The 27,699-nt window shown below is 36.5% G+C and overlaps 1 protein-coding gene across 2 annotated transcripts in view; it reads right to left on the bottom strand.

The window, feature by feature from the left end:
• The window catches only part of MagR (Iron-sulfur cluster assembly 1 homolog MagR), a 37,601-nt gene extending 15,517 nt beyond the window's left edge, over positions 1-22,084 (bottom strand). Inside the window, exons 1-2 of one of the 2 annotated variants that reach the window (XM_090389554.1) lie at positions 21,908-22,084; positions 5,567-5,620 (exon numbers count right to left, since the gene is read on the bottom strand). In XM_090389554.1, the coding sequence (XP_090245680.1) occupies positions 5,567-5,620; positions 21,908-21,985 (132 nt within the window). In that variant the 5' untranslated portion in view covers positions 21,986-22,084. The remainder of the gene's footprint in view (positions 1-5,566; positions 5,621-21,907) is intronic. The other variant, XM_090389555.1, reaches the window with a different exon arrangement.
• Between the last annotated feature and the right edge of the window lie 5,615 nt (positions 22,085-27,699).

The following is a 27,699-nucleotide window of genomic DNA, read 5'->3' as shown; positions in this document are numbered from 1 at the left end:
ATCACATAAAAGAATTGTTGCACACTGCAAGAACTTCAAACTACCAAATGAAAAAATACAGAGAACCTCAAAAATCCAGCACTTTTTTGAATATTTCTCCAAAAGTAGACTGTATAGGAGCAAATAGACTAGATGGACGTATAAAAAAAACACTATAGGTACTGGATTTATGCATTTAGAATGATTCTGTTAAAACTAATACTAATGGGAAGACCTGCCTTTATCAGAATGAACTTGCATTATAAATCTCATAGATTTAAAGCAGAATGATTTGAATGCTTATGCTATGGTTGATGAAGCACATTGCAATATAATGTGGGTTTTCATTGCCAGAATACTCTATTACGGGTCATGCAATTTCACTATTTTTATTTCCCTAAAATATAAAAATTAAACATTAATGCACCAACATTTATAAACTGAATTGCAACAATGAACTGAAGAGCTTATTAATATTTGCTTTGCAATATCTTGCATTAAACTAATCACTTATGTAGGTTAAATATTACAAAAAATATAAATTAAACATGGTGTAATCAAAGAATGATGCACAAAATTAAGCACTATTGTATCACATAAAAGAATTGTTGCAAACTGAAAGAACCTGAAACCACCAAATGAAAAAATACAGAGAACCTCAAAAATCCAGCATTTTTTGAATATTCCTCCAAAAGTAGACTATATAAGAGCAAATAGGCTAGATGGACGTAAAAAAGAAAACACTAGAGGTATTAGATTTATGCATTTTGTTTCATATATTTTTCAAATTGTATGTCATTTTTACTATTTTACTATGTAAAGTATCCAAGAGATAGAAATCTCAATTTATCTCCTTTTATAAACTGCACTAATAAATTTGAGTTACCTCAATATCCAAATAGATCTTTTTCAACTTCTGGGATAAAATGAATTAGAATAAATCAAAATTTACATTTAATTTTATTTTAAATCTAAGAGTATAAGCAAATTATAAAAATACCTCTGTGCTCATACTTCCCGTAGGTGAACCCCCCAAGCCCCGGAAAACAAGTCGACATCAACTAGACCCAGACACTAGATAACCCACAAACTCAAGAAGACTGAACACATTTTGTCAAAATTAAAATCAAAACTCAGTATAAAATTGTGTAATATCTTCTAAATCTAAACTCCTTCGAAGGGACCAAACTTTGTCTAGAGACGTTCACAAGGATGGTAAAACTGACATTTCAAAATTTCCCCCTATATTTATACGTTAGTACGAGAGACTTCTGTTAATCGTGCATGTGCACAAAGGCCCACGAGTCTGAGATTATATAAGGACAACGAATATTAATAGAATGTTCTCGAATTCTCATTTCAACCTAAACTATTTTACTATGTATTTGCAACTTATAAAATCATTCACTTTGCAAGGCACTCAATACCAGCTCAAAGCATAGTAGTTATAATATATATTAATTGCAGAGTAGTATATACTTAGTTTTTAAGGTGACTTGATTGCTGAAATCATACTACACTATTTATATCTCATATTAAAAAACTGGATAATCATAACACCCATTAGAGGCCACATTCTAACTTGCAACTAGGCAATTACATTACATTATCCACTGGACCAATCCAGCAGCATGGATTAACACAGAGGTTCCCAACCAGTGTGCCACACCCCTTTTCAAGTGTGCTGCGAGATTAGGAAAAATTCCATTGAGTTCGATGGAAATCACTATTTCGGTGTGCTGTTAATATTCGTCTTTTAACTTCAAGTGTGACTTGAGTGACAAAACATTAGGAACCACTGGGTTAACATTTTAGCTTAATGCTGGTGACTATCATTCCATGGAGATTATAGGAATCACAGCTACTATATTATCTAATAAAAATAATGAATTCTTCCTGAATACTTAGGTTATGTGAAAAAACCATAAAAAAAAAAAACCACAGAATTTTCAAAAATCTGGCATGTAAATCCAGCATTCTCGGCTAAGTTCCAAGAATGATGGATTTATGAGGTTCTACTTCAACAGATACAAATTAAGAAATACCAGAATAGACAAGTAAGGACCTGCTTGTCTATTCTGGTACCCACCCACACACTATGAGTGATAATACATATACTTTTCTTCCTTGAATACACAAGATACTTTTCTTCCTTGGGTCAGTGCAGGTCCTTGCATGTCTAATCTGGTTTTTATTTTTATTTGGTTTTTCTTCATTAGGTTTTTCTTCATTAGGTAGTTGCATTTGATGTTTTGAACTGGTATGCAAGTAATAATTAGTGCCTTCTACATTATTTTTTCTGTTTGCAACAATTCTTTTATATAGAAAAACTGTGTTTAATTCTGTACATCAAGTGGAATACAAACTTATGAGATTGTCTCTTCCCCCACCACCCACCCTGTGTGATAATTTTACAGTATTCCACAGCTTAAACTGAAAAGCATATTGATTTTTAATCAGCTGTATATGGGGAAATAGGTGAGACAAGGGTGTTGCCTGTCCCTAATCATATTAATATTAATAGTTCTGCCATTCATATCCAATGTGGTTCACCCCTTTCCTTCTGGCTTCAATATATGTGTGAAGAATTCTTTGCTGCTGTACATCATTAAGTCAAGCATTAAGAAAAATAATATAACAAGCAGAATTGTTTATTTTTGAATAAACGTTTGTTACATTTAGATGCACATAAAATGAAAGAATGGAATGATGTATCAGGGTTTATTTACTTTTACTGGCACAATTAATAAAATGACTAATTTCCATTTGAAAAAAAAAAAAAATAAATAATAATAATAAAGATATACAATATTTATAACGTGCAAGGACGAATAATAAATAAAGAGAACAAAATAGCATAGTCTTCTTTCATCTGTAATGTACCTTATTACCTGTAACATATTTCTACTATCATTTTCTCTTTACTAGAAGTCATTTCATGCTACACTACAACATCCATATTACCTTAATCTGATTTAACATTCTTGCCACCTTCAGGAAGACACTTCATCCCCGCCCCTCAACTCCTCTGTCTCCTCCATTCTCTCCTGAATGCGCAATAAATGGTTGAGATGTTTAAAGCTTTGAATGGATCGAGCAAGCTTGATACTGGCATTCCTTCTCTTGCTCAGATGCATTTAGATACACATACACACACGAGGGGGTAGTATATATATTCGAATTGAGGAACGATGGTTGCAGGATAGATGTGTGGAAGAAGTTTGCCTTCAGATAGTCAGTGGTCGATTGTTGGAACAAATGTCCATCTGTTGTTGTGGAAGTGGGTGGTTTGAATAAATTCAAGAAACAACTAGACAATTGGAGGTATGGACAGAAGATGTAGGTAGCTTTTTTTTTTTTTTTTTTTTGCTGATGCTTTATAAGCTTTCTTTCTTGCATCATTTTCCACTACTAATAAGTTCAAATTTATTTAATTTGTTTACAGTACTCCTGGCATTACAGTATAGATAGTATTGCACTTCACTGCTTTCAGTAAAGCTGATCAAGTTCATGAGTTCCTGTGAAGTATAAGCTCTAGCTCATTGCCCTACTAGGATAGAGCAGGGGCCTGGTGCCTGTTAATGCAACTGTTTCATAAGCACAAAAACAATGTGCTCTCTGATAATGTACAAGTTGATGCAGAAATCAAAATTACTCAAAATCTAAATGCACCTGCAAAAATTATGCACAGTTCAAGTAAAAAATTGTGATTATATTTGAAATTAAAAAAAAAAAAAATAATAATAAAAAAAATCTGATATACTAAAAAAACAGTGACCTTTATACCCTGTATAAAGGTCGCTGTTTTCAAGTACCCAAGTGGAAGGGCTGCTTGGGCATTTACAACTGCAAAGAATTATGTATGATCAATGGAAATTTTCCAGTATCCATAAGGAATGCATTTCCACATCTCAATCAAAAGACACATCACTTGGCATGGTTAACTAAACTTCACAAGCATTGCATTTAATATATAACAATAACCATTACACACTTGTTATCTGATGTCTTCTAATTTTAACAAAATCATTCAGGCAGATCATAATCCAAAACTATACTTTAAAGCAGCATTTCCCAAACTGTGTTCCACAGAACACTAGTATTCTGTGCAACATGAACAAGTGTTCCGTGAAAAAGCGTAATTAATAATTAAAAAATAAAATAAATTTTGCATATTTGTAGCGTACACCACTTTTGTATCATTATCATTTTTAACAATTTTTTTTCGGTTATTAATATACTTACATAGACTAATAATCAAATAGGCCACAGAACACTATTTTGGCAGAATTTTGCATAGAAAAGTATGCGTATAGGTAATTCCATCTACGAAAAAGTAGCAATGTAGTGATCTAATAAGCCATTCGTGTGCGATTTAGCCTGGAGTACACGGGTTGAAAGAGAGGGGAAAGCAAACCAATATTATAACTAAACTCACTTCTTTGTATAATTTTTTTTGATATTTACCAGTATTTCTAAATATTATTATTAAAATAAATGACCATGGACTGTTTGTTGAAAAAAGGAACTTTAAAATGAAAAGCAAGTCCTTCTAGTAGTGCAATTGTGGTTAATGAAAATGAACACAATACCATCACACTTCAAAGTGAGGATGAACAATCGCAGCTTTTATTCCCCAAAAAATTGGAAGAGAAAAAACAGGAACCAACTAATAAAAGAACAAAACGAAAGTATGATGACAGTTATTTGAATTTTGGCTTTACATGTGTTGGAAATAAAGATGCTCCTGCTGCACAGTACTTTGTATGTAATAAAATATTAGCAAACAGTTCTTTGGCTCCCGCTAAACTTGTGTTTCGTAAGTGTTCCGTAAATATATATTGTGAGATGAAAAGTGTTCCGTGACTAAAAAAGTTTGGGAAATGCTGCTTTAAAGAATATTAAATTCACATTAACATTCCACAAAAGATAGGTAAAATTTTTTTAAAGATGGAGAAAGTATTAAAAATAAATCCACTGGTAAGCTGGTTGTTTCCAGCTTGCTAGTGTACTGATAAATATTTTTAAATGCAAATAATTAGAAGAATTAACTATTTCAAAGTGTGAAAAAAAAAATATATATATAATAATAAAATCACACCACCTTTGGCATCAGTAATGTCCAAGATGGGGGCCTAAAGTGTATACTGAGCATGACTGATACTCTTTGTGCCAAACATGAACAACCTAATGTCAAATTTCAAGTCCAAAATGATATATATATATATATATATATATATATATAAACATGATACAAATGCATATTTGCAAATTTAGGGAAGTAAATAAAGGAATAAAACTTACAAGGAAACTGAACCTGCCAGAAATCCACAAGACCAATGAATACTAGAAAAGTTGGAAAGTATGTCGACACGATATTAAAACATTTTATACAAAAGTACTGTGAACTAAGAACTTCAATCCCCCAACCCCCTGTTACCATAGCCCATAAACTCACTGTTTGTGAATATACTCAGGAATGTAATCCCATAAAAGTTAAGATTCTGATATACTTAACAAAATTCAAGCCAGCATGCACATGTCATGAAAATAAAAATAAACAAAATCCAATTAAATAACGACTTACTACATCAGGCTGACCTTTCAACAGTTCCTTTACTTTTGTTATAGCTGCAGGAGTCTGCAAAAGGTTAACAGGGACAAAATGTTATTCTATTAAATATATAAAAAAAAAAAATTAAAACATTATTTTTGAGGAGCCTTGTGTGTGCGTGTTTATCTTACTTAAAAAATGTACAATGCGTTTCTTTGCCTCTTACATAAGACATAAGACACTATTTAATATGTGGAAATATTACTTATATGCTCTTGTCAAAGAACTTGGTCAATATTTGCAATGCAAGAAGATATGATATAATATAAGCCACTAGCCTTAAAAGGCAAGCTGATTTGTGTCTTGTTTACTTATAGAGCATTTCATAAAAAGAAAAACTCTCCTTAGTGGAGAAAAAGCGTTGCACCTGTATGAATACTTCAAGTAAACAATGTTTGTTGGAAGTAGATTGATTTTAAGAAAAGATTCAGTTTTCATTGTGTCGAGTAAGGGAATTGGCATTACTTTGTGATCACCTAATGACCACAAAGCTACATTACCTCCTTAAGCAGGTGTGCAGTGTATTGTATGCACAAATGGAAAAAGTTACCCCATTTATAACTTTTAAAATTGATAGGAAATAATTCAAAGTTGTACACTTCTTAATACTTTTATTTTCAATCTATATTATGAACACATTTGTAAAAATCATTTTTATATTAAAAACAGTTTTAATATAAAAATGGATTTTTACAAATGTATTCATAATATAGATTTTAGAGAAGAAAAATGGAATTTTATAAATTATGTAGTAGAAAATTTTATTTGAGTACTGAGAAAGGAATAAAAAAAATTGTTTCCTTTTAATTTACAGATTAAAATAATTGTTTAATATTTTAATTGAATACACCAAAAACAAGAAATCATTTTCTTATTCTTCAATTAAGATTACAAAACAAAAAATTAACAATTACAAAACAAAACAATTAATGAGAATGATGAGCTTGGATAACCGATAATATCTAGTCCACATTTGAAGTTGCTAATCTCATGTCATCTTCTGGATCAAGTCTGGAACACTGTTTTTATAGCTATTAATTTTGAAAAACAAACCTCACATAAATATGTAGATCTAAAAAGGTAGCTATCTTTGTATCGCTGTTTTCGATAATTCTGGATACTCATCTCAAAGAGAAAGCCGAAATTTTTCATAAGTAGTCTTGAAACAAGCAAAAAGGCATGTAATGCTTCATCAGATAACAGGTTTATAAGATCTTCCTTTTGCTCAATGGTAATTCTGGGACATGAAGAAATTTCAAAAGCAAAGGGATCACAAATCCAATACAACTTTTTTTTTCTGGAGATACATTAAATTGTTTGGAAAAATTCTTAATTAGCATTGTTAGGCAGGTGGCAATGATATCCCTAAATTATATAATGTCAGTATTATTGCTATTAACAAAATCAGAAAAAGATGGGAACATTTTAGTATTATTATCCTCAAATTCAGTTTTCAAAAGGTCAAGTTTCTTGTTGAAAGCATCTGAGTATTAATTAATATATTTGTTCCCTGTCCTTGAAGACTTAAATTTAAATCATTAAGTTTTTCAAATATATCAACAAGGTAGCTACGTTTTGCAAGCCATTTTTTAAATTGTAAACAACTCAGCAAGGTTGTGATCTGAATCTGATAAAAATCAATAAAAATTCATGTTTGCAACCAAAAAGACGTCACAACACTTTACCACTGGACAACCACCTCACTTTCGTACAGAAAAGAAACGTATATTTCGTATATTTCATAAGAAGATCCCATTTCGTTACAAAGTACATATAGTGAAAAGTCTGCTTTTAAGCTTCTACTTTTAATAAAGTTGATCACACTTACTGCATCTTTCAAAACTTCGTGAAAATCAGTTTGCATTTCCTTTGCTACTAATACTTCCCTATGTATAATGCAATGATTAAAAACTCTATTTGGAGCAATTTCCTTTACTTTGCCTTTTAAACCTTTATTTTCTCCTGTTAATGCAGCCATCAGTACAAATCGCAACATAGTTGTTCCACATTAGATTATTTGTTTGAAAGAAAATATAACATCAAAAATCTTCTCGCCTGTCATTCTTCCTTCCAAAGCTCGGCAAAATAGAAACTCCTCCTCATAGCAGTATCCAAGATACACAATAAGTTGAGCAAGGTTTGAAATATCTATGGATTCATCTAACTGTATTGCAAAAATTGGGCTTTCTCTCAATCCATTTAATAAATTGAATTTTATGTTATCCAATAACTGTAATACGCTGCAAGAATATCTCTGGACGGAGGAATGGTTTTTAAATCATGATGTACTTTTCTCCATACATAAATGAAATCATTTTTAATTGCAGCAAGGAGAATTCACCGAAATACGAAACAGAATAAAGCTTGTGTGCAACACACTTGCTATGTATATTTACTGCTACCGCACATTTGCACCTATGGCCTTTAGGTAACACAGTACAGGCAAATTGAGAATTTGTGATGCAGGAAGTACGAATTAAGAGCTAAAGGGTTTACCATAAGGGATTAATTGAGTAGTACATACTGAGAAATATTAATACATACTGAAAAGTCGCACTAGCCAGCTGCTTTTTGTGTGTCCATAGCCATTGAGCAAATTAAGGCGCATTCCCGATGCAGTAGGCAGAAGAGTTCATTCGTGTCTCACACTTAGTTCGAGTAGCAAGGTCTCTACACCTACAGTATTGAATAAGTAATTTTAACAACAGGTTTTTAGCTTGCACGTACACAAAAAATAAATTTATTTAAAAATTTCCACAACCCCTTTAATTATCCCGCGATGCCTCTGAGGGTTGTGTCCCACAGTTTGCTAACCACTGGTGGTAGATGACTCTCATCAACCAATGCAATACCACCGCTAAGTTTGTAGGTGGTAGATGACTTTCATCAACCAGTGAAATACCACCACTTTGCTTATTGGAGGCTTGAAGTGGTGAAACACATGTTTAGTCTCTAGAGCAAAGTTTCCGGCATCCCCCTCCCCCCATACTTCTCCTCGAACCCATGCACAGTACTAAGTACTATAGGTTTTGATACCTTTCATGTTTGGGGTTTTCATATAAAAAAAAAAAGTTCCGGTCAACCCTTCCCATCTCTTCCATCATACAGTATGATTGATCACTTTTGAGGTTATGATGGACATCACGGCAAGATCCAATCTTCCTTACATTTCGAGGGTACAGCTCTAAAACAATGTTCACAGGCCAGCCACAAGTTAGTACACGACCGAACCTATTAGTAACTCTCTAGGAGGCTTCCAGATCAGCTAGTGTATAATCTTGCTACCTCTACTCTGCCAGATAGTGACTGGAGGGAGTCCGAGTAGTGTGTATGCAGGAAGCATTGTCGAGGCCAAGTTATGTCAAGGATCTGGGTATATTCTTACAAAGTACACCATATCCAAAAATTTCATTACTTTATACAGCATTTCCCCCACTTTTTCTTAATATTGAATACACCATGAATTATCAAACTAATAGAGTAAACTTATCTGCAAAAAAATCTAAACCTCCCAAACACTTCCTAGTTCATTTTGCAAATATACATGGTCTCAGTTCTAATCTCAACGATGTCCATTTCCACTTGCAGTCTGCCAAACCTCATGTACTTTTTCTGACAGAATCTCAGTTATCGGTTGATTCAACTACTGTTCATCTCAGTTGCCCAAATTATTCGCTGTATGATTCTTTTCACCTCAAAGGTGGTACTTCTGCATATGTCCATTCTGATATTCCCTGTCAGAGACTTGGTAATTTGGAATCTCCTCTTTTCGATCTTCTCTAGCTTAAAATCTCTCTCTCTCTCTACCTCATTCTATCAAATTCATCTGTTGTCTCTACCATTCTCCCAACTCCACTAATCACTTGGAGCTCTTTGACTTCCTCTCTTTGCAACTTGACTTTCTACAGTCCAACTTTCCTAACACTGAGGTAATTTTCCTTGGTGATTTTAATGTTTACAACTCTAGCTAGCTTCCGTTTTCTAGTCACACCAACCCAGCTCGTCGAGATGCTGAGGCTTTTGCAATTACTAATAACCTTGCAGAGATTGTTCATTTACCTACAAGAATATGGGACAATATTAAACATACAGCCAACACGCTTGATCTTTTTCTCACAAACAACCCTTCTAAGTACACGGTCGAAGTGAGTGGTCCTTTAGGCACCTCAGATCACACAACTTGGTGATAGGCTCTTCTCCAATGGAGCCTTTATCTCATAGCTATTGCCAACCTCGTGTTGTTTGGTATTACTAGGATGCAAAACGGGATGACCTACGAGATTTCGTTTATTCTTTTCCTAGGTCTGATTGCTGTTTCCAAACTCCTGATGTCAATATTTGCTCAGATTCTGTCAGTGAAATTATTCTTATAGGAATGGAATCCTTTATTACACACTCCACTTTAAAATCTAATCTTTTATCTAAACCTTGGTTTTCCAATAAATGTGCTAAGGCTGTTCAAGAGAAGAACACTGCATATCGTAATTGGCTTGTTTCCAATTCTTCAGTTTCATTTTCTGCCTGCAACAATTGTAAAGCAGTTATTGATCAGTCCAAACTAGATTTTGAACAGACAGAGTAGAAAACTTGGTTCTTGCCCTAATGGTAGCCGAGCATTCTGGTCTCCTGCCAAAGCAACTTTTGCTCAACTCTGCTCCCACCTCGGTCAAAATCCAGATGGTTCTATTGTCACCTCAGCCAAGGATAAAGCTGACCTGCTAGCATCCCATTTTTCTTCCAACTCATGTATTAATGATCTTGGTAAAACACCTCCCACCATTCCCAACGCACTCCATTCAATGCCTCTTGTGGTCTTCTGTCAAAAGGATGTCAGAAGGATTTAAGAAACTTGATGCTCAGAAAGCTCCAGGTCCTGATGCTATTTCTCCACTTGTTCTCAAACCTGTGCTTCTGAACTTACTCTGTTCTTTGCCACCTTTTTTCACTTTCTTATTCAAAATGTGTTTTTCCTTCTGCTTGGAAATTTGCTCATATCCAGCCAGTTCCTAAAGAGGGTGACAAATCCCTCCCATCCAATTATTGTCCCATTGCAATTACTTCTACTCTTTCTAAAGTAATCGAGGAATCAATTAACCACCAACTCTTAAACTACATGGAAACCTTCCATCTAATCAACGATCGCCAGTATGGATTACGTTAGTGTCGATCCACTGGTGATATTCTGGCTTATGTTACCCATTTATGGACAAATTCCAAACAAAAGTTCGATGAAACACAAGCAGTTGCTCTTGACATCTCAAAGGATTGTGTTTGGCATAAAGGTCTTTTAAACAAGCTTCCATCTTATGGTTTGCCAACTGTTTTTTGTAATTGGTTATCCAGTTTTCTCTACGATCGCTCACTGAGAGTGATGGTAGATGGCTCTCTGTCTTCTGACTTCTCCACTAATGCTGGTGTCCTCCAAGGTTCAGTTCTTTCCTCCACTCTTTTCCTCTTGTATATTAATCACCTTCTTCCTTTGACTGGAAATGATATCCACAGTTTTCTCGATGATAACCCATTGCATTCCACTATCCAGTTTGAGAAACCTTGCCCTGCTCAATCAGCTTCAACTTCTCGAATATCCACTACCAATTCCTTAAATGCCAATCTCCATGTAATTCTCCAGTGGGACAAAGACAACTTAGTTGATTTCAATTCTTCTAAAACTCAGTCTTGCATTTTATCTCGAAAAAGGATTCTTCAACTCCTATGCTTATCTTTGGAGACACTTCGATTTCTAGGCAACATGATATATCTCTTTTGGGGATTACCGACTTCTAATCTCACTTGGCACAAGCACATTACAAATATTGCTTCCTCTGCATCTAAACTAAAAAACTTGGTTTTCTCTTTTGCTCTCAGCGTTACTTTTCTTCCAAACAGCTGTTCACTCTGTATAAATTGCAGATCTACCCTACCATGGAATATTGTTCCCACATCTGGGGCTGTGCCCCAAAACCTCTCTAAGGCTTCTAGATTCCATTCAGAAGATGGCAGTTAGGTTAATTAATGACTCATCTCTAACAGAGTCTCTTCCCTCGCTTTCTCATAGACGTTCTGTTTCTGCTGCAAGCCTTTTCTACAGATACTTCCATGGGCACTGTTCTTCTGAATTGGCTTCTATAATTCCTGCTGTCTCTTTCAAAACAGTCTGAAAACGTACGTACCACCACAAGCCAATATCCATTTACTGTCCAACTTCAAACTCAAAGAACCAACTTTTCATCTTCCTCGTGTAATCATTCAACTGTTTTCTGGAACAATCTTCCTTCGTACATATTTCCTGAAAATTACAGTCTTCGGAAGTTCAAATCTAATGTCAACAAATATTCTTTCGTCTTCTCAACCTCCAACCCAAGCAAGGTACTAAGTACTAGAGGTTCTAATACCTCGTGTTTTGGGTTTTCATAAAAGAAAACCAATGATTATTTTGCATCTACATTCACAAATGAGACATTCTGTAGGGAAGTGGAGGACAGAAGTTTATTAAACTTTAACAGGGATCTAAATGATTTTGCAATAACTGAGAGAAAGTACTTTGCAATAACTGAGAGAGAGAGAGAGAGAGAGAGAGAGAGAGAGAGAGAGAGAGAGAGAGAGAGAGAGAGAGAGAGAGAGAAATCATTGAAGTTAAACATAAGGCGCCTGGGGTGGATGGGATCTATCCAGTCATATTAAAGGAGGCGGGGTAAAAGAAGTAAGCAAACCCTTAGCCATAATTATGAGAGCATCCTTGAACTCAGGGGAGGACCCTACAGACTGGAGATGTGCAAATGTTTCCCCAATTCACCCTATGATCGACCTGTGTGAATTGGGGAAACATTTCATGAAAGTAACATGAGTAATTACAGACATGTAATTACTCATGTTACTTTAACTTCTGTTCCAGGGAAAATAATGGAGTCACTGGTTAAAGAAGCATTGCAGGATCATCTAGACAAGACTGCAGTAATAATTCATGGGTTTGTTAAGGGGAATTCTTGTCTGACCAATTTGATTGGATACTATGATGTGGTCACGAAGGAAATGGATGCAAAAAATAATTTTGATATCATATATTTGGATTTCAGGAAAGCTTTTGATACTGTTGCACATGGAAGACTGCTGTACAAATTTGAGCAGTATGGCATTAAGGACAAGTTGCTACAATGAATAAAAGGATGGTTGAGTGGGGAAAGATAGAGCGTGGTAATCATTGGACACCACTCTTCCTGGACTAATGTTATTAGTGGAGTTCCCCTGGATTCGGTGTTGGGACCATTGTTGTTTTCTATATTTATCAATGATATTGATGAAGGCATAACAAGGCTTAATGTCCCAGTGTGCAGATGACACAAAGGTCGGCAGGGTTGTTATGACGGCATGCTACTGCAACAGGATCTAGAAAAGTTGGTAGATGGGCTGGGAAGTGGCAACTGAAGTTGAACATTGATAAATGCAAAGTACTGCATATGGGTAGCAGTAACTCCAGAGAAACCTACCAACTGTGTTATACTACACCCAGGGTAGTTGAGAATGAAAAATACCTGGGGTGTAATTGTGCAATCAGATATGAAGTTTTCTGAGCAGTGCAGACAGGCTGCCAGAGCGGGTTATGGGGTCTTGTCAATGATATACAGAAATTTTGCTAGCAGGGATAAGGAGGTGATTATCCCTTTGTATAATGCAATGGTCTAACCACACTGAATACTGCATACAGGGCTGGAGTGCTCATATTAAGAAGGATGTAGAGTTGCTAGAGCAAGTACAGAGAAGGGCAACAATACTGATGAGAAGAAAAAAGTGGTGCTCTTACCAAGAAAGGCTTAAGTTCTGCAAATTGCAGTGCTTGGAGACTAGGCACCTGAGAGGTGATCTGATTGAGGTGCATAAGGCCTTGGCTGGTTTGAGCAGACTCGATGTCGACGGGATTCTTCCTCTTGCTCAGATTACAAACCTGAGGGGGCATAAACTCAAACTGAGGAAAGACAGTTGTAGAATAGATGTGCGGAAATATGCTTTTAGCCAGCAGGTAGTTGATTGCTGAAACAAACTCTGTTGTTGTGTTCTTCCATCTATTATTGTGGAAGTTGATTATAGCTTAAATCGGTGGTTTTCAACCAGGGTGCCGCGATAACATTCCAAGGGGTGTCATGTAATTTGGGTTTAAGTTACTTAAACTTATTTTTTTTTTAATATATATGTTTATTTCATTATAAAAAGGTGTACAGTAATTTTTTAATTTTGTGGTGATCTGTAATTGATGTTTATTGAGTACCTCTATATAAAAAATAAAATTTGTAAAATAATAAGAGGAGTTTACCTCAGTATAGTATGTAGAACACTTCCATATGATACTCTCCAGAAATTAAAACGAAAAACTTACATTAGAGTAACAAATAATTAAAAATCAATTTTAACCCAATAAAACTCAATTTAACACAATTAAAAATCAATTTAATGCAATTAAAAATAAGAAAATTGATTAAAAGAATTTTAACAAAAAATTGCAAAACGATTTTTCTTTCCTGAAGCTGACAATGGTTTCAAATGTGATCACGATGTACAGTCGAAAAGCATTGTCAGATTCAGGAAAGAAAAATCATTTTGCAATTTTTTCATTAAAATTCTTTTAATTAATTTTCTTATTTTTAATTGCGTTAAATTGATTTTTAATTATTTGTTACTCCAATGTAAGTTTTTTGATTTTTTCGTTTTAATTTCTGGGGAGTATCATACGGAAGTGTTTTACGTACTATAATGAGGTAAACTCCTCTTATTATTTTACAAATATTGATATCAACATAGACCACATTGAACATCACAGCTCTGGTTCATACTATCTAAAGAATAAAATTATAATTTGTATTATGAAATGTAATAACTATCATATAACATATATATATATATATATATATATATATATATATATATATATATATATATATATATATTAAAGTCATATATACAGAGAGTGAGAGAATAGGATCTAACAGGAAGAAAATTGAGGAGTGCTGCAAAACAAAGTAAATTACTTAGGGGTGCCGTTATTAAGAAAAGGTTGAAAACCACTGGTTTAAATAAATTCAAGGAAGAACTGGACAAACGTTTAGCAAATGGATGGGCGAAATGGGAAGGGATTTTTTTTTTTTTTTTTGGCCTGATGCTCTATAAGCTTGCTTACTTGTATCATATGCCTCTGCTAATGCTTACATGTTAATACCTCCCAGATGTTAATATATACCAACTCTCTGAGTGCAGTATTAGCTTTAAAAACAGCTCTTCTACACATCATATAATGCAACAAATTCCAGCCTTTTTATGCTGGATTTTTAAGTAGTTATGGATTTTATAAAAACAAAAATCCAGACAGTAGGATTCTGCTGGATTGCAGGCATTCTGGGATCCCAGGAATTGAGGTAGAGACAAAGCTTCCAAACATCCAATTACATCAATCATTGCTTTTTTTTTTGTACTTTATACTGATTATAGAATGATAATACAAAGAATGGCTTCAAATCTGGCAGGCCTAAACCACTAACAAGCTTTATCAGATCAAACAACAATCAAAACTATGGCAATCTAGTAACAGAACAAATCAGCAGGAAGCAGTAGTTTTAGCAAGGGCCATGTATCAGCCACAGACATCTCACTCACCTGTATCTACTAATGAGTGAGAATCTTCCTCGATGCACAATTTGCACTGCACAGCTTTCAGTAAAATACTGTCCTTGTTAACTGCAGTTACTACCAACAATGCCCACATAGCAGCTCTCTACAATTTTCTCTCCAGGACCTATCAAATGGGCACACCATTTGATAGTTCCTGGGGAATGAATTTAACTGACAGCACGTCTAAAATTAAAGCAATTCTCACAGTACCATATGGTACTGCTCACTGATCTTGATCAATATTAATTCGAATGTACTATGCGAAGTATTACACTTCCCCACAAAGCTACTTCATGATACCACCCGGCTGGAAAAATTTTCTGGGGAGAACACTGCTCTAACAAACTTACAGGAGCCAGCGACATTAAAACATTTTATAGGAAATGATGAAAATCTGACTGACTCTTTTAACTATTTAAAACAGATCAAGTTGTATCATAAATTCTGATCTATTTTAGCTCCTTCGTAAACTGGCTTGCCTCATATACAATCTCTGGATAGGCACACCTTGGCCCCAGTAGTTCTTGTGCCATCAACTATTACTGAACCACAGAGTGGCTGTGTGAAGATATATTTGACTTATACTGTATACTTTTCTGAAAAGGAATGACAATGAAGATCACCTTTTCCTCTTGATTTGCCATTATGTGAATGATGCTAAGTAAATTTTAAAATATCACCTGAGTAAGAGTTATTATTCACTATAGTTATCTTATTATTCCCTATAGTCAAGTAGAACCTCATTAAAGCACCTTCTTTTACATTTACTGATCAGTTTTTATTCAACAAAAAACCATTTCCATTTTAATGATGGACAAGCAGACTCACAATGAAAAAAAAAAAAAAAACTTTATTACACTTAACCATACAGTAGAAAAACAGAAAGATCATATTGGTCATACTGAAATACAGTATGACTAAGGTAAGCTAATACACAGAAAGCAAAAGGTTGAGATGTGGTTTTTGGGAAACAAGGCTCTTGTCTACAGGAACATAACAAAATTAAACAGCATCAGTTCCATGTACTTTCTGACTTGACTACTGCCAGAGGATATAGAAACCCTGGTTAAGCAAGAGTCCACTGTATATACAGTGTCCCAGGACATAATGTCCAAACTACAAGAGCACAGTCTAGGGTTAATTCTAAATAAGAATTGTATCAACATGGATCTAATTTCTTAAAATTAATGAGATATGCAATGTTGTATGGTAAAATGAGAGAATTTACATAACTTGAATGAGTCTGTTGGTCAAACAGTCCAAGCAGAGGCATAACCCCAAGCCATAGATGCAAATTCGCTATAAGCGCTGAATGAAGTTAGACTTCAAATAACTGAATTTATTTTAAAAATGTGACAATTTGAAAATGTATCAATTATTATAAAAACTTTTTTCCTTATAAAAGTACTATCTCAGGGGCAATATTTTAATAATTATTTTATAAGTTAATATAATCAATTAAAAATATAAATTAATATAATCATAATTTCATTATTTTTATGAAAACAAAGGTGCATTGCTGACATTTAGCCTTAAGTGTTAGTCATGCTTCTGCTCATGAGTGTTCAGCAGTCTGTGTTTGCAACTCCTAGTGCAAAGTTGTGTTAGGTATATAGTGGTTATCAAATTGCTTGTGTTTGTCTGTGTAACATCATTAAAAATGCTTGCATTGTTTTCAAAACAAGATATAATATTTACTTACAGCTTCTGCAATGGTAATGCTAGGAAAGCTGTTGCTGAATGCCAGCAACAGTAATTTCTTGCTTGCACTGACCAAGTGAAAGGACTATATTACTAAGCGAGAGAGTACACACAAAAACACATAAAATGGAAACTGATACAAGGCACAGATATTCAAGAGATAACATATACTGAATTTAGCACAAATAAAGAGCATAACATCAAAGCTTTTGGCTGCTGTAGGCCTCCGTAGCCGAGTGGTCAGGAACGGGAGTGCAGTAGCACACACTCTTTGAGTAGACTGAGGTTCAAGCCCCTGACTGCTAAATACGGTCGATCTGCCAACCCACACTGGACCAGCATGGCAGATTATGGTCCATTTTCCCTCAGCATGAATTGTTGAGGAGGCTTCCATCCTGCAGTGGGTTGTAATTACAATGGCTGCAGTTTACCTTTTTTATCTTTATGTAGCCTTTGTCAACTAAGTGGGCACTGGAAAGCAGTATTTTAATGATTCATAAATTTGGTTTATGATTTATATTTTTTAATTTATATTTATTTTTTATATTTGGTTTTTTATGATTCATAAAAACTGCCACTTTCCAGTGCTCAATTAGTTGGCAAAGTCCATATACAGTAGCCAAAAGCTTCTATGTTATGTTATTTATTTGTGCTAAACTTAATATATGTTATCTCTTGAATATCTGTGCCTTGTGTCAGTTTCCATTTTGTTTTATTGTGGTTACTCTCTCTTGCTTAGTAATAAAGTCCTTTCATTTACTCGGTGCAAACAATAAATTATTAAGTATCCAGGCTGCCCGATTTTACATTAACATATAAGATGTATGCAATAAAGTTTGCAAACTGATACAATAAAAAGAACAAAGTGAAGGAGCTCCAAAATGGTTTCATTATTAAAAGTAATCATCCCCTAACTGAATTCACTTATTAAAGTTTCTGAAAAGTGTCAGTGAAGGTGTCCAAAGTGAATGTTTAGTTCAGTAGTTACATTTTTCTTTACATCTTCAATATCCTGAAATATCTTTCTTTTAAGGGCAGTTTTCAACCTTGGGAAAGAGGAAGAAGTTCGTTGGTACTAAATCAGAAGAATAGGATGGATAGTTGATCAGCAATAATGTCACATTTCATCAGAAATGTCTCCACAAGTGTAGAATGGGCAGGGGCACTGTCGTGCAACAAGGATGAACTTCGATAGTCTTTGAATTGCCTGTACACAGAATGTACTACTGACTCTTTTCTCTTCAGGTGCAAAATTCCTTGTGAATCATACCATTTGTTTTTCAACAAACAGTGTGATTCACAAGTATGATTAGCATCGTCTTGATGCTGGACTTCTGTAAACAAAACTTTATGGGCCTTGGTGATGATTGTAAAGTTCACTGCATACTCTGATGCTTTGTTTCCAGGTCATATTGAAACACCTAACGCTCAGCTCCAGTGACAATACAATTGGAATCCTGCATGGTTTAGGGAAAGGGACGGTCTGCTCATCTGTGAGGCTGTGGGCACAAATTTTGCACAGACCGTCCCTTTCCCTAAACCATGCAGGATTCGCCAAATCATCTCCTTATTCATATCCAACTGATCAGCCATAATTGTGAGCATCAAACAACCATCTCTTGCCACAATTTCCTATCCTCATTTCAAGAGCTTGCTGAACAGCATCTTCTTGGGACACTGCAAACATCCTCACATCAATCTTTAAACAAATTTTACCATTCAAACATACTGGTATGGCTTAACATTTCATCACTATAAATAGTTTTTAAATTTCATGTTTCTCTTGCAAATTTTTTCAGTTTAGACCAAAATTTCATATTCATTCATTGCTCCATTTAAAAATTGTGACATAGTACATTAATGCTACTAACAAAACTGGTTGTTATTTGCAAACTGTCAGCCTAATGGATAATCTCTGTATCACCTGCTGGTGGAAGTTTGAACTACATCATACCACTTGTTTTTTTTTTTTTTTCAAACTCATCAAACATGACCACAACAGCACCAGCACAGGACCTTATTACCTCATACATTTCAAATATGTAGAATGTTAAAGGAAAAACTGGTTCATTTCCATGGTCAACTGAAGAGTGCAAGCAATTTCCACTTGGAAAAATTGAAGTTTTAAATGCATTCAAATATTTGAAAAAAATCTACACTGCAATAGTTTGAATGCATTTAAAACTTCAATTTTTCCAAGTGGAAATTGCTTGCACTCTTCAGTTGACCATGGAAATGAAGATGCTCTTTAACCAGAGCTTTACAAAAACAATTAGTGTTGCAATTGTTTACAAACATAATGGCAAATGTTAGATGATATTCTTTTCATCGGCAAAGCTTTGTTTATGTGCGATGTCACGAACAATACAAGGAATTCTCATATATGGGCTCGCAAAAATCTGCAAAGTGATTGAAAGTAATTTTCAGCACGGATCTCCAGTAAATAAGTGGTGTGTAATGTTAGGGAACTACATTATTGGACTGAATTTCATCAAAGGATGCTTAACAACATGTATAGCATCTTAGACAGGACAGCTCTCAAACAATAGATGTGCCTCTTGCAATGAGAGGCTGGATATAGACATAATATGGAGTGTCACCCCACTCCATTAAAGTCAAAAGTGTGCATACACAAAATTAAACCCAGCAATGATATGGTGTTACCTAACCCCGGGGGCTCACATCTGGTAAGTATGGGCTTGGCACACCCAGAGTCCTGAGCTGGATATCATCATTCTTCTCTTTCTTGGTGATTCCCTTCTTTCTTTCTCTCTCTCTCTCTCTCAACTCAATTTTTTTTATTATTATTTTTTTTATTGGCTGGTGCAGCATAAGCCTCAGGCTTCCTTGCACCATATAGCTAATAATAATATTAAAATAATAACAGCCCTTGCAGGAAAATATTTAATCCTTATGTTTCACTGGTTGGGAATTAGTAATTGTTACTTCTTGCACCTTGAATTAGTAGTTGTAATTATATTTACTATATACTGTACATATTTTTCAGAGAACTTTAAAACAGTGTCTTTAGTCTTGTATATGCTGTGTTTTTGTCCATTTAGCATAAGCATTAGAAGAGGCATATTATGCAAGAAAGCAAGCCTATTTAGCATCAGACAAAAAAAAACAAAAAAAAAACCCTTCCCGTTTCATTGATAATCATGGATTCACTGATATATACAGAAAACAACAATGGGCCCAACATGGACTCCTGGGGAACTCCACTAATAACATCATTAGTCCAAGAAGAGCAGTGTCCACTCAACAATCCTTTTATCCATTGTAGCAACTTGCCATTAATGCTGTACTGCTCCAACTTGTACAGTAGTCTTCCATGTGCAACAGTATCAAAAGCTTTCCTAAAATCCAAGTATATGATATCAAAATTATTTTTTGCATCCAGTTCCTTTGTGACCACATAATAGTATCCAATAAAACTGGTCACACAAGGCTTCCCCTTAACAAACTCATGCTGTTTTTGAACTATAAATGCAGTCTTGTCTAGATGATCCTGCAGTGCTTCTTTAACTACTGACCCCATTAATTTCCCTAGTTAAACTAACAGGTCTGTAATTACTTGTCACTTTTTGATCACCCTTTGTGAATTGGGGAAACATTTGAGAATCTCCAGTCTGTGGGGACCTCCCTTGAGTCCAAGGATGCTCTCATAATCATGGCTAAGTGCCTGCTTACTTCCTTTGCTGCCTCCTTTAATATAACTGGATAGATTTATATTGTCATTCACTTTGCGTAAGCTGAAGGAGCCTGTGCGGCTAAGTGATATCAACTGCGTTTCTCCACTGTGCCTGGACAAGTACAATTTGTGGTGTAGTAAAACACTGGTATTTATCACAATGGCATGTTTTCCAATATTCATAAGCTTCTCAAAGTTTGCCACTCGCTTATGTGGGTATTATCATGAAAAATAAGATAAATTCCAATAGAGTTTTTGGACATGAACAGAGAATCAGCTAACCCCAGTGAATTTTGAGGTGGTGAATATTACAAGGCCCTTGGTTTAAAAAAAAAAAAAAAAAAAAGAGTGATTTCATGTTCATAATATTCATTATATGCACAGGCAGAACTAACAGAAAATTATTATTTTCATTGTAATACTTTAATTTCAATGTTTTTCATAAATATTGGCTTAATTTATTGTGTTGGAGTAATGCCAGTTTTGTGCAATTGAGGATGCTACAAAGACTAAGATGCTACAAACTAAAATTTGGCATACATTAATTGTTTCATGTTTATATTTGGTTTTTATGAAAATTTAAGTATGATTAATAAACTTTTTTTTTATTCAAACTAATGGAGTGGCCAAGAAACATTTGCAAAATTTTCAATTCCTGTTTTTTTTAAAAAAAGAAAGAAATAAAATTGATAAGAAATCTACAAGTAAATGATCAAGCATTAGTACACTCCAAGCACAATTGAAAAAAATTTCTACTCACTTATGTGAATATCCGATTTTTTTTTTTAAAACCCATCTCGGACGGGTTTTAATTAAAACGTCTCAAAACACAGGACGCAGTACACTTCAGTAAAAATTAGCGGAAAATAGTTGTCCTGCACTTTAAGGCCACATCTGATCACCTTGATGTAAAGTCAAGAGTCGAAAAGGAATTTTAAGAAATTTTATTACGCATTTTTAATCATCGAGTATGTACTTAGCATTCTGGTGAACCACAACGGCATCCTAGTGAGCGCCGGTCCATTCCAAACCCCTCTTATAAAACACAGACACTGATAATGTACAAAACAACGAAATAAATTGTGTCCACAATTCTTTAAATGGGACGTTTTCTTCGCGGATATTATCCATCAAGAAATAAACCAGTCACACACTTTGTACACCACGATAAAATTGTAGAGGGGTAAAATGTGTACAAATAGTTTATTTCTCGATGTCCATAATTCAATTAAATGTTAATAACAAATATCACATTAATTTCTCACCAATACAATCGCTGCTCTAGTAGGAATTTTTCTGACCTTCGAGACCGCTCTAATCACCGTTCCAACAGAATTTGCCATAGAATTTTAAATTCTTATGTTGTTAAAGCAACACAAGAAAATAATCTATTTGACTACATACCCCGTTTCATCACACAGAGTGCGTCTCCAATCCATGTTTTCCGTATGTGTTTTACAGCAGAATAATCAAGAGGGCAGCAGGATCGCACAGAGCATCTACTACTCTGTACTGGAACGTGAATTATTTTTTTTCCCCTAACACATTAATAATGAGGGATAGAATTATTTATTTAGTATGCCTCTGGAATTCGCGAATGAGCAAGTAATTATTTGACACTTTCGATAAGCATAGGAATGAATATTTGACAGCAGTGTTGCGAAATCACGGGGAGCAGCCGAGCGCCGGTTCTTCAAAATTTCTCAACAACTCTTAAATTTTTGATAAATTTAATTCTAAGTTGGATATCACATTTTATTACATTTGATGTACAAAAATTACGAATGGGTCAGCTTCAAATGATTTTTTGATAAGTCGATTGTTTTGAACGCATAGGAATAACGTTATAAATGGTTATTTGGTTACTTCCTCAGAGCAGCCTATTAAATAGGCCGTTACCTAATACAGCTAAACTCAAGGTACATTTGAACGCTTTTGAGGTCCGTGACCAAGCACAATTTTAAGGCCACATGATTGCTCAAATATCTAAGTACTGCATTTTTCGTCAAAACAGGCAAAACGACCAGAGAACACACCAAAATATTACGCATAAGCAAATTAATTTGTTCTTCGTTCTCGGATGGCCCTAATATGACAATTTTTTTTTTTTTTTTTTACCATGGACTTTAACCACAGAAAGACCAGCGGTGTTTCCAATCCACGATCCAACGAACCCCCTCTTCCGTGTGGTCCTCCAGAGTAGGCACTCGGTCAAGGTATCCAAGCTTATGGCCAACGACGTCTAAAGTTTGCACTGAATGGCGTCATTGGACCATTGATGACTGCAAAAAAAGTTGCCTTTTCCGATGAATCACATTTCTTGCTATGCCGTGTGGACGGTAGATAGAGAGTACATCAAGCTGCAGAATAAACTGCAGAGAGGATTCACTCCGCTGTCCTGATCCAACAGAAAGAGACAGGTAGCAGAACCAAATGTTTTGGCATAGGGCATGTTTTCCTAGGAATCTGTTGGATTCCAGGAAAACCTACTATACCGCACTCTGATTGCTAAAAACTACTTATCCATTGTGGCTGATCAAGTATACCCCTTCATGGTGACCGTCTTCCCAGATGATACAGGTGTGTTCCCGCAGGATAATCGCCTTGCCACATTACCAGTATTGTTCGAGATTAGTTCGCTCAACACGAAAATGACTTTCAGTGGCTACCCTAGCCACTGAAATATCCGGATATGAATCCCATAGACAATCGATGGGATTACGTGAACCACCAGCAGATCCCGCTTGCAGATCTTCCACCATGGACTATGCAGATCTATGGGACAATTCTGGCGACATGGTACAACGTTCAAAAGCTTTACAGAGTCCATGCCTCGCCATGTGGCAGCGGCTCTCAGCAAGAGGAGAACATACCCACTATTAGGTAGGTGGGTGACTTAGTGAAAGCTCCTGAAGCGAAAGTGTTTTTAAATTTTTTAAACATGGATATACTTTGTTTCAACAATCGCCTAAGATACTGACAGGAAGAACTGAGCAAGGAGGACCACCAGGTGAGTTTTTAGACTTTTGAGAGTTACAGTTGCAGAGATATTTATGTTTGAAATTTTACATATAGCGTCTGTATACAGACTCTATGGAGGCTATTATAGGGTTGCCATAGCGATTGTATATGATAGCATTTAGCTATGTTTCCTTAAATTCGAGTATACAGGGTGATTCACTACCAGTGCGACAAACTTGCAGGAGGTGTAGGAGGCACAAAGACGAATCGGAATCACATAGCATTGCAGGGTCCGTCGTCATGCGGTAGAGGACGTTGAACGGGAGGTCACTTGAACAGCGATCCCGCTGGAAGTCAGCATTTGCGAACCGGTTCCCGAGGCAGTAGGATGAACGAGTATTCAAACGTTGAACTGGCCGACATGCACCTCACGTATGGAGTTGCGGACTGTAACGGGCGCGCCGCTCTGCGCTTGTACCAGGAACGTTTACCGCACAGGCGTGCTCCTCATCATACGATTTTCGCACGTGTGCACAGAAAGTTATGTGAGACTGGTTGTTTCACGAGAGGTACCATGAATCGAAAGCGAACGACGAGGACGCCAGACAATGAGGAGAATGTCCTACGTCTTGCAGAAGGCAATCCGAGTACGAGTACTCGAGCGATAGGCCAACGATTGGGTATTTCCCAATCCACTGTATGGAGGATACTGTCAACAAACCAAATGAGTTAATACCATCTGCAACGCGTCCAATCATTGGAGCCTGCGGATTATCCACTCTGGAGGACTTTTGCTACTTTGTTTCTTCAACAGAAACGGTTCGCAAATGCTGACTTCCAGCGGGATCGCTGTTCACGCGACCTCTCGTTCAACGTCCTCTACCGCATGACGAAGGCATTTCGGACCCTGCAATGCTATGTGATTCCGATTTGTCTTCCTGCCCCCTACACCTCCTGCAAGTTTTTCGCACTGGTAGTGAACCACCTGGTATTAGCTAAAACAATGTACCTACAAATTTTGAACATCCCATCTGTGTAGCAATGATCTACATTGTGCTGCCACTTGATTAGGTACACCCCTGCTGTGCCCACAAATGGTTTGTCCCACACCGTTGCAAGTCACATAACCACAGCTGGGGATAAAAATGCAGCAGAGCAACCTTTCTAGTATCAGTTAAGCATACAAACCGTAGCAATGGGGAAAAGGAGTGATCTAACGGACTTCGAACGTGGCATGGTAGTAAGTGCAAGACGTGCTAGCCAAACCTTCTCTAAAACGGCAGTTCTCCTGAACTTTTCATGCACCACAGTTGCAAAGGTGTATCGAGAATGGTGCAACGAACAGAAAACATCCTCTCAACAGCACTCCTGTGGAAGAAAATTGCGTATTGATGAGAGAGCTCAGAGGAGGATGGCTAGAATTGTGCAAGCAAACAGACGGGCAACAATGTCGCACATCACGTCAGAATACAACCGTGGTGTGCAGAATAAAAGATCGCAACGGACCACTAGTCGTACTGTCGCGAATGGGCTACAATAGCCGACGGCCACTTCGCGTACCTTTGTTATCAATGAAGAACAAGAGAGCATGCCTCCTGTGGACTATCGAAGATTGGAAAACAGTTGCTTGGTCTGACGAGTCGAAGTTCTGGGTGCATCATGTTGATGGAAGGCTCAGAATTTGGCGAAAACAACATGAATCCATGGACTCGTCATGTCTGACGACTACTGTGCAAAGTGGTGGGGAATGTTTTCTTCGCACACGTTGGGTCCATTGATACCCATAGATTCACGTCTGAATGCCATATCGTACCTAAACATCATTGCTGACTACAAGTGCATCCGTTCATGTTGACAGTTAAATCCTGTCAGATGGTTACTTCCAGCAGGATATTGCGCCGGTGCACAAAGCCCGAATCGCTGTGGAATGGTTCCAGGAACATGACAATGATTTTTCTTTGCTGCAGTGGCCAGCTCAGTCCGCGGATATCAATGGTATTGAACATCTTTAGGACGAGCTGAAAAGGGCTGTTCGTTGCTGGCCTACACCTCCGTCGAATCTCAAGGAACTGCGTGACACATTCACGCAGTCTGCATGGTACTCCATTTCTGCACAATGTTTTCAGCATCTTGTTCAATCCGTGCCTAGACGAATTCAGGTTGTTTTGAAGGCTAAAAGAGGCTCAACATACTACTAAGTAGGTGTACCTAATAAAGTGGCAGCACAGTGTATCTTAGCTCCTTCAACTACAACAAAGTAAACTTTTTACACCTCAACACACAACGCTCCAAAGCGGTTGCTACTCAATTGACCAAAAAGGCGAATGAATAAAACATGGACATCCTCCTAATCCAGGAACACTATACCCACAGTCGGGAGGTCAGGAGTTACCCTCTGGCATATAAAATTGTCTAGGACGGCACTAATACTCCTTGGGCCGCTATAATCGTCCGGAATCCTGAACTGATGGTGACCAAATTTCAAACCTTCTGCCTTCCCTGGGCTGCCTGCACACACATTATCACTCCACTGGGTGAGATCTAAGCAGTGTCCTTCTACGGCAGACCTGGGGAGGACGTCCCCCCAGCTACAAGATACCTGCAAAGCATAGCTACCAACTTCCCTAACGCCGGTATCATTGTGGGTGCTAATGCCAACTGTCGGTCTCCAATGTGGTTCAGCACAACTCCTGAGAGACGTGGCACTGTGAACGGGCAGCGCCTCGAAGAATACCTAGCAAACCGCCCTTATGTCATCCTCAACCAACCGAATAATCCGTCTACCTTTTCTAGTACAATGTGGGAATCCACAATTGATGTAACCTTGGCGACCAGACCATCTCCGGACACATGATTCCTTGGACCGTCAGGGAGCACTGGACTACATCAAACCACAGGGCCATAATCTTCAACCTTCGCAGCAGAGACAGACCCAATATAGATATGCAGTAGACAGAGTGGACTGGCCTCAGTTCCAGTCAACACTATGCACTACAGTTCAATCCCTCCAAACCAACAGACTCAATCCAGACCAGCACCCAACTGCAATAGTTAGATATAACAGATGCCGTAAACACCATTAGAAGGAAAAAACTGACTCCCGGGGTAGTCCCACGGTGGAGCCAGGACCTAAGCCTTACACGTGAGGTTCAGAACTGGCCCAAAAGCTTCCAACGTGCATGGCGCTCCTGGCCTGCTGCTGAAGTGGACACCCTCAGAGAGAACTATCGAAATGCAAGAAACTAATATACCACCATGATATGCAGGCAGAAACAGCGCTCCTGTGAGCACCTTTCCAGCGACAGGTGCTCAAAGGAGCGAGGATCCAATGACATTTCCAATTCCTTTAGTTGTAGTGATGTCTGGAAGAGCTTGTGTGATCGCTGATTTTAGATGTCTGTGTTGCTGCTTTGCATTTATGGTTTTAATGGGCAAATCTTCTGATCCTTTCCATTTAAGGCTTGGTGTCAGGAGGTCGCTTATGGTTCTTATTCCTGCCTAGTTCCACGTAGGGAAGAAGAGAATATCATCATTTGCAGGGTTTATTATTCTTTTATTGTAGAAGAGCAGTTCTGAAAGTATTCCGGGAATAGATAGATAGATAGACAGAGAGAGAGAAGTAGAAAAGAATCACCAAGAAAGAGAACAATGATGATATCCAGCTGAGGATTCTGGATGTGCCAAGTCCATACTCACCAGATGTGAGCCCCTTATTTACATCTATAAATATTTATATTGATCAAAAGATAGTACTAGTGGTTAAAATGTAAATAACAGGGTAATTTGTCGAATATGAATGAACAAATGAAAATAAACATAGTCATAGCAAATAGTGTTAGAATATCAATAGATGTGTTTCAGAAACAATACTTTTGCAATGTTCATAAATAAGAAAAAAAATTAACTATTCTTCTTGAGGAATAATTATTATAATATGGCAATATTTATTAGTTTACATGACATTTTACTTTTATTAATGTACACAGGAGAAATTAAATCAATTTCTTGCATGTAATAACATATAACGCTGTTTCGTTTTTCCCGCCATTATAACTATAGCACAGAAACAAACAATAGACAAAGGTCACTCACTGTC

The sequence above is a fragment of the Mastigoproctus giganteus genome, chromosome 2, assembly GCF_048544385.1.
Source record: "Mastigoproctus giganteus isolate SK-2022 chromosome 2, ASM4854438v1, whole genome shotgun sequence".
In the NCBI taxonomy this organism is placed as follows: domain Eukaryota; kingdom Metazoa; phylum Arthropoda; class Arachnida; order Uropygi; family Thelyphonidae; genus Mastigoproctus; species Mastigoproctus giganteus.
Note: the sequence above shows the minus strand (reverse complement) of the source record. Positions and strands in the feature narration are given on the sequence as shown.